General features: G+C 41.3%; 1 protein-coding gene across 4 annotated transcripts in view; it reads right to left on the reverse strand.

Moving 5' to 3' along the window:
- The window catches only part of ttc28 (tetratricopeptide repeat domain 28), a 166,208-nt gene that overhangs the window by 22,310 nt on the left and 130,643 nt on the right, over nt 1-13,255 (reverse strand). For all 4 annotated transcript variants that reach the window (XM_079448977.1, XM_079448978.1, XM_079448976.1 and 1 more), the window contains 2 exons: nt 10,907-11,414; nt 1,222-2,563 (listed from right to left, as the gene is read on the reverse strand). In XM_079448977.1, coding sequence (XP_079305103.1) covers nt 1,222-2,563; nt 10,907-11,414 — 1,850 coding nt within the window. The remainder of the gene's footprint in view (nt 1-1,221; nt 2,564-10,906; nt 11,415-13,255) is intronic.

Consider the following 13,255-nt stretch of genomic DNA (forward strand, 5'->3'; position numbering starts at 1 on the left):
ACTGGATGAGGTTGGTTCATTGTGGGTCCAGTGTGGGTTCTCTCCACACAAGTAGCAGAATCCAGGTTTGACAGCCCCCTGCAGCAAACCATTCATCATATTTCGATGGCTGAACGCTTGTGGAGGAGTGAGGCGGGGGTGGGCAGGCAGAATCCACATGGGTCTCTGTGACGGGAGTCGAAGAGCTTATAGGCCTGATTGGATATTAATTAAAAGGGATGTTTGACGGATCACGCTGAGGCTGCTGGGTAGGCACACGGTCATGCACGGAACAATGCTTTAGCAAGTCAAGCTCGTTTTGACTATGATACTGATTGGAATCAACAAGAAGAAATCCGCAACTAAATATCACCAGTGATTCGACAGTTTGGATTGTTTCCATTTTCAATCCGTTGCGTGTTGTGGGAATGTTCGGTGTCCGCCCGCTGACCCGTGGTGTCGATCCACACACTCCCTGAAACACTCAGTGTTGCGTCAGTCTGTCTGACGCCACTGTAGAAAAATGCTGATAAATCATTTAAAACGCATTAAAAGGCCATTTAATCTTGTTTGAGAGGAATGTTACGCTGCGGCTAGATGTGTACGACAAGATGTGTTAACAGCGGCACTAGAATTATTTGGACACTTAATGCTGCAACTTAAAATTTTGTGAATGTCATGCACCATTTCATTAAAAGAGGCCAAAAAAGCCAAAAACTCACTATCCAAAAAATACAACTATACTAGAATGCAAAAGGAAGCATCGAGAGATCAAATGTGACCACCTTTTTCTGGCATTGCTGGAGTGCGTTTTGCATTTTTCCCCCAAAGAAGCCAAACATATTTTTAAAGCGAAACAAAAGATTGTAATGGTCTTAAATAGTAAGACAATAAACATACAGTTCAAAACGTGGATTAAACGTATCTGGATATACTTGGTTGTCAATATTTCAAACCTTACAATCTACACATGTGAGGACCCCCCTGTGAACCCTTTTGTTCCAAACCTGTATAACTTTCTTTCTTCTGCAGAACACAGAAAGAAGATTTTTAAGAATTCTCATCATAATATCAACAATATTAGTAATTTCTCAAAATATCTTCTTTTGTGTTCTAATGTCATAGAGGTTTTGAATGACATGAGGGTAAATAAATGAAGACAGAATTAGAGTTTTGAGTGAACTCTTTAAATATCTGAATATTGGTAAGGGCATCAAAATCTATTATCTATTGTCACATTACCTGTGTCCGTTTCCCAGACCTCTGTAGGCCTTCTCCTGGTCCTGCATATGACTGAGACTCTGTGCCACTGACAGATATTGGTCATAGTACTTAATAGCCTCTTCGAAATCCCCCAGAGAGTCATAACAGTCGCCCAGGTTCCCGTAAGCCCGTCCTCGATCGAGCACGGCTTCGTTGCCACTGAGCTGTTGCAACATCGCCAACTGCTGCTCGAAATATCCGATGGCCTCCTCCATGACGCCCATGTTCATTTTAGTGATGCCCATGTTACCGTACACCTGGGCTTCGATGCTGGGGTCCTTTAGTCTTTGACCCAGCTCGAGCTGCTCTTCGTAGCATTTAAAGGCCATGGTGTACTTTCCGAGGGCCATGTAGACAGCAGCAAGGTGTCCGTGAGCTTGGCACTCCCCCTGGATATCTCCCTGTTCCTGATACACCTCCAGTTCCTGTGTGTGGTACCCCAAGGCCTTGTCATATTTCTGTAACATCCTATAGGCGGCGCCCAAGGCAGCGTAGGCGTTGGCTTCCATCTTGCGATCCTTGACCTGATGCGCTAAAGTCAACTGCTGCTCGTAGAACTTGACGGCACCGGGAACATCCTTCTTGCACAAAAATATGTCGCCCAGGTTGCCCAAGGCGCGGAACCTGGCTTGTGAGTTGTTCAGGGACTGCGCCAAAGAAAGCAGGTATTTTTGGCACTCCTCCGCTTTGGCGAAGTCGCCGAGAGCCTTGAAAGCCAGACCCAGATTGCAGTAGGCTTTGGCTTGACTCAACTTGTCGTGGAGGTCTTTAGCAAGCGCCAGGTCTTGCTCATAATACTTCACCGCCTCCTGAAAGTTTCCCAGACAGTAGTGTGCATATCCGAGATTGTGACAGACCTTACCCTCGCTCTCCATATCTTGCAAGTCCGGGGAGAGCCGCAGGTACTGCTCGTAGTACGGCACAGCTTGGGGAAACTCCCCCCGCGAGCAGTGGAAATTTCCCAGGTTGCCGAGCGCCCGTGCCTCGCTCTGAATGTCTCTCAACTCTCGTGCAATGTTCAGATGATTCTGGTAATGTTGGAGGGCTCGATCGTGAGCGCCCAGAGCTTGGTAAGCCACCGCCAGATTTCCGTGAGTGGAAGCCTGTGAAGCACGGTCGTTGACCTCCATGGAGATCTGAAGCTCTTGTCTGTGGTATCGCACCGCCTGGTCGAAGGCACCGAGGGCGTTGTAAGCGTTGCCCATGTTTCCGTACGCTCTGCCCTGGGCGGCGTAGTCGCTCAGCTCCTGAACGATAGATAGATGAGTCTTGTGTAACTTCAGAGCAGTTTCGTAGTCGCCTTTCATCTGGTGAATGATTCCTGTAAGAGAGAAAAGAAAAATGTTATATAGAGCTTAACATTTATAATGGATGAGAGAAACGGCTTTTTGAAATCTTCCTTCCTTCTTTATATCTCTATAGATCGGCTGAGGACCGTCCAACATCAGAAGCGTTCGAATGGAGAAAAGAAATTAAGATCTGATCAACACACACTGAAGCTTGTTCACAATCCTTTAGTTAAAAAGCAAAAAAGTTCTCTGCTCCCTAAAGATAAGGAGATAACAATCAAAAACAGGCTGTTTTTCTCCGGCCCGGAGAAGTCTTGGCAATTTTTAGCCCTCCCTCTCGCTGTCTCACCGCTTTTCCATAAAACGATCATTACCGTCATAACATTACAGTCCCGCCTCTACAGTTTCAGCCTGTGAAGCGGAGGATGGATGGGGCTAATGAATACTTCTGATGGAAAAGACGTTTGAGGGCAACATCAGCGGGAAACACTATTTGTGGTCCACACCAGTTGGCTTCCACATCTTAATGTCTTCTAATCATTCCTTTCCTTTAAAAACCAGAGCGCTCGGGGATCAAGAAAACTGCTGGTATGGGTGGAAAACAAGTCGTATCGACAGGACTAAACTGGGAAGTCTGTGGCGACATTTGTGTAATTGTTGGAGATGCCGGATGACCTGAAAATGAGCCCTGAAAGCAAGACGCCAAATAAAATATAGAAGCGTGCGAGATAAAAAAGTTTAAGAGACATGTGGAGACGCTGTTAATAGAGCGGCTTGGCATCTTGAGGAATGTTATTGCTTAGATGTTGCTCTTTTATTTCTCAGGAAATTTGATGGAGTTCTACGTTGTGTTTCATTCAAGTATCAACTTCGACTCAGATGTTTCTCCTGAGGACACATAAAATACAAACAAATGAGAGAGTTATTCTTTAACCACATGAAGAGTATGAAGGTGTAAATGAATGTAGAGGAAAAATTATGGGAAACTTGATGAGAAATGTTTGATTTCATATTGAGATCTTCAATAATATTGACTTTTGATTGTAGACTTGATAAATCTGAGCACAGTTTTGAAAACTTAGCGATGAGACTTAAGCGAAAGTTTCCATTTACTCTCCAATTAATCACATTGATGTCTAGGAAAAATAATCTTAATCATCTGTGTTTTTTCTTTCTAACGGATGTGTGTGCGTGTGTGTAAATAGGATGTGGCAGGGGGCATCAGAATGGGTGAGGGGTTGCCCATCTGCTCAGTGTTAATACTCATGTGCCAAGGCAGGATTACCAGCATGTGGTAAATCCAATTAGATCCCATGCCAAACTGGTATCCTGACACTAAAGGCCCATTAGAGCTCCTCTCTATTCAAAAACATTACTGGTAAAATAGCCCCAGACTTCGGTGGCTAATTATCAATACTTAACCCCATGATTCCTCATTCATCTGCGAGCAGAGCTCCAGACACAAAGCATGTTAGAAGCGTGTTTAAAAATGACTCCTTTGAGACTCGAGCCGAGACATGTGCCAGGCTTATGCAACATTGTGTGTGCCTGAATGAACCTCTAAGAAAAATCAACATGTGAAAAACTGTTTGTCATTCGGTTCAGTGTGAAGATAAAATGTTAAACATAAACTACCCATAAAAAAGAAAAACCACAGATGGGATCTCTAAATGTCTCAATTATTTCTCCTAGATACGAAAGGGATTAAATGGAGAGTAAATGGAAACTTTTGTTTAAGGCTCATCTGCATTTCAGATATTTAAAAGAATTTCTCAAATGTCTCTCTCAAACTGAGCTCAGATTTGTCAAGTCTGCAATCAAAAGTCCATTTCATTGAAGATCTCATGAATCTACATTCATTTTACACCTCCATACTCTTCAAGTTTTTCAACAATTACACTGTCGTTTGTTTCTCTTTTTCATTTCTCCTCAGGAGAAACATCTGAGACAAAGTGGATATTTAAATGAAACACAACCGTACTCCATCAAATCACATAAGATACGAAAGGGCAACATCTGAGAAATAAAGCTTTACATCTAAGGAATAGGATTTTCACATTGACTAAGGAAAATGTGAGTGACGTTTGGCTGGGCTAACCTGCTGTCAGGGAGTTGCTATGCAACTGCTTACGCCCCGTCCAGGCCGCCAGCGACAAAGCGAGGCAATGTGATTCATTTCAATGGAGAGCCGGCGACATCTGGTGACACGAGCGACAGTGACCGCTGGCAACAGGAAGTGGGCGAGTCTAGCGACACGACAAAGTTGAGTTTTGCTCAGCAGTAAGAGCATGGCGTTAGCGACGCCAAGGTCGTGGGTTCGATCCCAGGGGATTACACATACTTCGAAACAAATGTATAGGATAATGCAATGTAAGTCGCTTTGGATAAAAGCGTCTGCCAAAAGCATAAATGTAAATGCAACTTTCGGGAGCGACTACCAATAAGTAAAGCAGCGGACCTCACGTAAGCCGTCTCTCGTCAGTTACGGCAGAGTTTGTTTATAAATGTTATTGGAGCAACCAAAGCTAGGAATGCCTTCTACCCTCCTTGTAGCAAGAGACTAGCGACCCAGTCGCTGGCGGTGTGAACGCACCCTAACGTGTTACAAATGATTGCTTATGCAGTTTTAGGTGGTTACATCCCAAAGTCTTAACAACAGGAACAGTGACATTTAACTTAACAAGCAGAACTAATTCGTTCTTTAAGCAAAGAAACAAATATGCTGAGGTGAAGAATTCAGCGCTGTGCTGTTAGTACATAAATATTCCATACTGTTTGTAAATTAATAGCTGTCCCTAATGGGCGCAAACTACATAAACTAATGAATCATTTACACAATTAAGGCACTCGCAGCTAAAACAGTCACACAACAGACGGCTGAGAATGAGGTCACGGTTAAAGAGAGCAGCCTGACCGTACGTCATGTAAGAGGATTAGAGGTCGACCTGCGGACGCTGCTGGAATGCTTATGGACATGACCCCGAAGTTAAATCCTGAGGGCGGATATCAAGGAACGGTTGGCAGGATACATAGGAATCGTGCCTTGGGACTGATGGGAGGTCAGTGAAAGGGTTAAAACTCAAATGTAAGTGTTGAATTATAATAGCGACGTATTTGGCTCGGGGAGACGCGGGCTGTGTTAGCGGAAGTGGGATTCTGATGGTGTTTTGGCAACTTTGATGTGCTACTATGTGGAACGTGTGATGGGCAGCCCTTCAAACAAACATTCAAATGATTTCCCTCCCCAGGCATCTCTCTCGCTCGCAATGCATGTGACATGCTCTAATTTAATCTTCAAATGGTATTATTTTATGCCCAGAAAGACTGAGACGCTGTAACGTTATTTTCAAATTTAAGGATAAGGTCCTGCTTCTAGTCATTACATGGCCGTCTCTTTTCAAGCGCTCCACTTCTGTAAAGGCTGTGACGTTCAGAATGAATTAACTTTAGCACCGTCACGGCGTCAAAACTTGACGTTCCCTGACGGGATGTTGACAGTTAAATGAAACCAATCAAACGAGCCGTCATTAGATCTGTGGTAGATATTTAACACAGTACATTTAATAATAAAAAAGCTTTCGCTCTGATGTAATGTCATAACCGCGCTATGCGTATCTTAACAATTTTAAAACATGCCCTGAGCTCAAAAGGGTTGTGATCATGACAAGCTTCTGTCCATCAAATAAATGATCAACGAGAACTACAGACGGGTTATAAAAGTAGAAATCTCTTTTCAATTCTTTCGGGAAAAAAAGTACGAGACAGGCCTAACAGTTACGCAACAATAAACACTTCTAAATGGGATTTTACATGCAAAAAAATTATTTCTTACTGTACTTAATATTTGTGTCTTGTCATCCGATACAAATATAAAAAAATTATTTAATTAAGATACATTTACTGTACTTAAGAAGCAAAATAATAACTTAAACTTAATTCTATTTTATCCTATTGGCAGATATTCTTTCTTAGTATTAATTTGATTATAAAAAAGTTAATAATTAATATCTGGATTTCTGAATGTTGAAATATTTTTGCAGAAAAATTCATTATAAAAGAATTGTGTTCAATTACTGAATTGCCAGTAAAAACAAACATTACCAACAATCCTAAAAAGAAACCAACATATTATAAAATCTTTTAATCATATTGTAATGTTGCGTCGCACAGCGGGTTGATCTGAATCAAGCATTAGACCTATCCGGAAAGTGTGTTCCTATGGAGAAAATGACTAAAAATCACACCATCCTGAAACCAAGACCACGAGAACATGTCGCCTGATGTCCGTGACTGGATACGACCCTTCGAACCGTCTTCACCCTCACACTAACACTCTCCTATCATCCGAACAGAAACCATGAGGACACACAGAAAAAGCTCAATAATACAACGTGTCTGACAGAGACATAAAATGAGTGAGGCTATATTTCAGCCGTCGTGTCCGTTTGAAAGCCATTTTCTTTTGTTATGGTTTCTGCCTCTCCAAACCCTTCCAGTCTCACTAAAACGTCTGCGCAGTGGAACGCTAACCGGGCCGATATTCTCCTCTGTGATTTATAGCTCCGAGCCAAAGCTTTGAAAAGCTTGAGGGAAAATAAGGACAATCAAATGACAGACATTAAACACGCGGAGGTTCTTGCGGGTTTGGGTCAGCTTTGTTGTTGGCTTCAGACAAATAGTAAAATTGTGTCAAAATTGCGGCAGCATGAGTGATGCATCCGTCTTTGGAGAAACTGGTGTTTTTTCTCCCGATTCTGCTTTCAGTCCGACAAAATGCGGTTTGAGTTTCTCACCCGTCATAGTCTGTTAATAAACACCCTGTTCAACATTTGAGAGTAACTCGCAGGCTTCAAGCCATCGAGATTCCTTGGAACCCTCAGCTTCTAAAACTGCACTTTTTCCCTAAGAATGATGATCTATTTTTAGTAATCCATGGTTTTCTCCATTACTGGTGGTTTTGGAGTGATCACTGAGAAGTGGAGACGGAATTAAACGGCTGTCAGTGCAAACACAAAACTGACCTGCTTCAGCCGATGCTACCAAACGACAAAAACATAACGTTTATTAACCTCTTGTTAAACGCATTTTAACTGCTCTTTAAACATCTCACACTTGTCATTTTAAAAGGTTGTCAGCGCTGCTTTTAACCCTGAGTTGTAAAAGGCTTTTTCAGTGCGATGCCAAATGTATATGTGCCAAATATTGAATTTCTAGTTAAATAGGAAGTAGCACAGGGTGACAATAGGTTGTTTGCGATCAAGTGGTTTTTATGACGCGCAGCAAGTGATGGAGGGCAGCTAGTGATTTTCTCCATAGATATTCACTATGACAAACTCAAAGTACCTATGTTTAACAACCTGAACAATGACCAGGTAAGTCCACGTTTCTGTCAAACCTTACTTGTTATAAACACTAGCTTCTGTTAAAAACAACGATCCCTTATTAAATCGATAAAATAGAAAAGCTTGCGTCAGATGTTTCTTCCGCATAGAAGTCCATTATGAGAAAACAGCTTAAAGTACCAAAGCAACAACCACGGAAAACCAAAATAAATACATTTGTTTATCACTGATATAAAACATACACATGATAAGCATTTCTTTATAATGAACAAGCTTAACACTATTCTTATCCCTGGAATAAGTGCTTAATCTTTTAACAGTAGCTAGTGTTGATTACAATGAAGGTTTAATAGAAATTTGGTTTTACATGGCCTTGTTTCGGTACGTTCAGCCGACTTCTATGCGGGAGAAACACTTAACGTGAGATTTATCACCATATCACTTTAATTCCTATGAAGAAAATCACTTGCTGCCCTCCATTGGCACTTCGCTCAGTGCCGTGACGTCATGTGCAAACAACCTATTCAACAGATGGACAAACAATTATTGAATAAGCTCGAGCGCTGGTGTACGAGTCCAACAATTGTTCAAATCTAATACGCAAATAAGAAATGACCAATAGCAACCAGTGACATTTCAAGAAATCGTTCACGCAAAAATGAAAATTCTTTCATCATTTATACCCCTCATGTCATTCCAAACCTGTAAGATTTAGTTTCTTCTGCAGAACACAAAAGACGATATTTTAAAGTATGTTAATAAACAAACAACACTTAACACCCCATTGACTTCCATTGTATGAACACAAAAACATTTCTCAAAATATCATCTTTTGTGGTCCATTGAAGAAAGAGTTACATACAGATTTACAAACACATGAGAGAGAATAAATGATGACATTTATTTTCGGCTGAACTATCCCTTTAACAGCCCAGGTATAACATTATTAAGCTTCTGACCAAAAGGAACATCTAATTAGATGAGAAGCTATTCATTACATTAAAAGAGAACATTAGTCTTAAAGCAACTGCAAAGAAATGAGATAAACCAGTGAATATCTGGCCTAAAGCAATAGAGCATAGAAAATGAATATCAATAAAGTGTAATGTACTAAAACCACTAAATTCCCCCCAACACACACTACTGAGTACACACTGCTCACACGAACACACACTATCAACATCAGTACCGCGTTCTCGTGCTGGAGACGGTGAGGCGATGGCCTGCGGGGGTCTCTTGTGAAGAGTAAAGCCTCTGGTTACCTTCCACTCAGCACAAACGCAACAGGGATCAAATTCACACGACTCAGGGATTAAATATCGCAACATGTCCAAACTCAAAACCTCTTTAATAAATGATGAATCGAGATGGAACTCTAAGGTGCAGCTCTTGTGTCCCACCTGCCGTGAGGTGAGAGATGTTTTCTGGGCCCAGGAATGAGGCAAACACGTTCAACAAGATTTTGGGTTTTTCCTCTTTTTTTTTAACACTTGTGCAGTACAGAACAAAACAAATGTGCTTGTGACTGTACGATAACAATGAAGATATGTTTTCCCTATGATACGAATATGGATATCAGAATGACTGCTACAGAAGCTCACACATAAGCAGATTTTCAGCTTTTATTTGTATCGACCACTAAAACAAATTTGCTACAATCCTGGAAACAATAATGACTGCCGCAGTGAAAAATCTTTTAGGTACACATAGATATTGATGTCACAAGCTAATAATGTTTGTTGAGTTAACATGTAAAACTACTAAACAAACATCACTGTTTTACTTATAAATATCTGCTGACATTCACAGATTCCACCTTTGACAACATGATCCATCCACACACAGGTGCTTCTCTTGTAACGGCTGTGTGAGATGGTTAATTTTTAAAGTGCAATTATCCCTTCATCCTTTCCGGCTATTAATAATTCTGATCGATCAAATCGAGTCGCCGCCTGTCCGGGGCCACACGGGGCTCATGATTGAAAGAGTGCCGGGATGCTGGGGGTAGATTCTCCGTCCGACGCCTGAATCCATAGAGGATATATTACTCACAGTCAAGTGTATCTACTCTCTGCTAGTCTTCCAATATCGTGTGATAATGATGACACAATTTTTACCTTCTGTGAAGCCCAAATCTTAAGAGATCTGGAAAAAAATGATGTTTCAAATCGTCTGATATTAAAGGATTTCAGTATCTTATCGCAGCTATATGCAAAAAAAGTCACGCACTTATGCCCTGGCAACCGCTCGTTACTCCATAGCAACCACATGATGATCTTAAAACCACTCAGAACACACCAACCCCTTAAAACACCCCTAGCAACTACTTTAAAGTGTGCTTAATACCACTCGGAACTTCTTAGCAACATCCTAAAACACCTACGCAACTGCATAGAAACACCCTAGCAACCTTATCAGATTCCTTCGAATAAGTAAACAACATCAGATGTGCAACACTACAGTTTAACTATAGTTTAATCTAGTGCACCACACAGATCAAAAATGGTCTTTTGCGAGAGTTCATCTATTTATTGCAGAGCACGAAGCGTTGCGGCTCAGATTGATGGCACGGGTGTGTGACGGGGGGACGTGAGATTGGAGTAATAAAAGTCAGAGTGAGAGATTGGACGGGCTTTGAAACACTTGGTTTCGATGGCTTTCATTTATCCACCGTACGGCTCGCACACTCTGTGATGGTTTCGTTCCGCAGTAGAAAGGACGGTTCTCGTTCTAGATGAATTATCAAAGCACTAAAACTATGAATATTGCTTCAAAAAATGTAAGTAATGTAATATAAAGCTAAATAAATAATGTGCAATGGGAGCTTCATATCGTATGTTAAAACTGCAATCTGTAACTTTTGTTTCTCTATTGCTCTCACTGTTAATGCTGACATACATGTTGAAGTCAAATATGACATATTTTTGTTTGCATATGGATTGCAGCTTTATCACTATATATTTTCTTTTCTGACAATTCTTGCATTTAAAAAATGTAGTGAATTTGAGATCTCCCAACACCCTAAACTCTTACCCAGGTTAGATGAAGCCCTGCCCTCGGCCGCCCTGTCCTTCAGACCTTCAGCGATGCTGAGCTGTTGTTCGTGGTACTGCTTTGCCCTCTCCAGGTCCTGCATACATCTGGCGGCGTGACCCAGCCCTGCGTACGCCCTCATCTCTATGCTCTTCTCCTCCAGCTCCTGAGCGAGCTCCAGAACGTGCGTGTGGTAAGACATGGCCTTGTCAAAATTGCGACGGTAGTGATAAGCGCTGCCCAGGTTGCTGTATGCGCGCGCTTCCTCGCGTTTGTTGCCCAGAGTCTTGGCGATGCTCAGGTGCTGTTCGTGACACTGTACGGCGTTGTCGAAGTCTCCCATGGCGATGTAGACGGCTCCCATGTTGCCGAGCTCGCGGGCCTCTGACAGCTGGTCCTTGGATTGTTTGGCCAGCAGGACGCACTGCTTGTGACTGGCCAGGGCATTGGGGTAGTCGCCGATGGCTGTGTAGACGTGACCCAGGCTGCTGAGAGCGGAGGACGCCGCCTGTGAAAATAATGAAGAAGAAACGTAAACCAGAGGAAGATATTGATTTAGCACAACTGTATGCATCGATTAAGAGCTCATTTTACACTTTCATTGTGACAGAGCAGATGATATAAACCAGACAGTGTCGATGTTAATCTGATTGGATCGGCCTCAAGTGAAGGTGTAGTACATAATAAGTAAATATTCACAACGATAATTATATAGTAGAATTTTATATTAATGCTCCAAGAATACATACTTTTACTAATCATGTATTGTTATAACAAGCATTTTAATATTCTCCTGTTTTTATTTCATTTATTTTCCTAATTTCTATCCTTTTACTCCTTGACCAATGTTTTATATGTTATACAATGCTAAATTATGAAAAGCACTACAGAAAAAATATGAATAAAAACGATTGTATGCTGCTTTTCTCATTCAATACAACAGCTCTTAAAAGGAAAGTTCGCCAAAAAAAAGGAAACTGTAAACATTCATTGTATGAAGAAAATAACCTCTTTTGTGTTCCACACAAGAAAAGGAAATATTGTTTTGGTGACCTATTCCTTTAACCGTGGTAAAAATGACAAATGGCCTCTTGTGGCATATATATTTTATATTATACACCAATTAGACGGCCAATTAGACAAAAGTATGTCTCCTCAAAACAAACAACCCAGTCGAGTGGACTGTCTGCATCCCATTAAGGAGTCGCTGAGAACAGCATGTGGGGCAGAAACTGGCCTGCCGTGAAATATGTGTCTGCCGAGAACAAAACCCATGAAACCACTCGAGTCGAAATCTTCACAGAGACGCTGATCTTTCACAAAACCCCAAAAATATGCAGAGGCTCAATGCTGACTCAAAAGACAAACCCTTGCAGAATAACATGCTACTGGAGCCACGAACTACTCGCATCATAAAGTCATTTCACCTCCCAGTCAAAATATTTAACACTATACTATCCTTGACTTGAATCAACTCCATCACCCAATAAACAACAGAACACATCAGGTTAAAAGGTTCAACGCGAGATCCATTCGAAATTTCAGGAAGCTTCTCTGATAACAAAATCCCATATGAGCAACTACATCAAATGAGAAAAACACAACCACATGTTGGGCGACGATATCTACTGTATTTAGAGAGTAACACAGATGGGCGGACAGAAGGTAAAACGCTTCTTTTTGGGACATACAGACAAAAGACAAACCTGCAGGGCCAAGCCAAGGATTCAGACTTCAGCGATGCCTGGAACCAATTACCTCCAGACATAAAACCTTGCAGCAGTTTAAAGGCTCTGGGCCATGTTACACAGTCAGGCAATTACCCTCCATCAGAAGAACTTCTTATGTTCTCAGATATGCTATCGGTCCGGTGTGTCCACGTGTCCTCTGTTTGAAGCTCATGAGCTTCTTTCTGGGTCAGTCATTGAGTAAATTCTCCGTGCAGATGACTCTTCACATCTCTGCCACGGATAAAAAGTGGGCCATTTAAAACAGTGTTATATGTTGATTTGCATGATTAAAAATTCAAGCAAAAATTATCATTCTTTCATCGTGACTGCAAAACACAAAAGAAGATATTTTGAAGAATGTTGGTAAGCAAACAACACTGACGATCAGCGAGACGTTTCTCAAAATATCTTCTTCTGTGTTCCACAAAGTGTTTATTTATTCGAACTACACCTTTAAGACACGCTTGCAAAAAGGTTTTCAAGCTGAATGTTTCTATAAAGAATCTTTAACAACCACACTGTAAAAAAACTGTTGAAATATACCGTATTTTTTTCTGTAAAATGGTAGTATACAAGGATTTATATTAAATAGTTTTCCCCATTTTCTTGCAAATGTGTT

This window comes from Barbatula barbatula, assembly GCF_947034865.1.
Source record: "Barbatula barbatula genome assembly, chromosome: 24".
Taxonomy (NCBI): domain Eukaryota; kingdom Metazoa; phylum Chordata; class Actinopteri; order Cypriniformes; family Nemacheilidae; genus Barbatula; species Barbatula barbatula.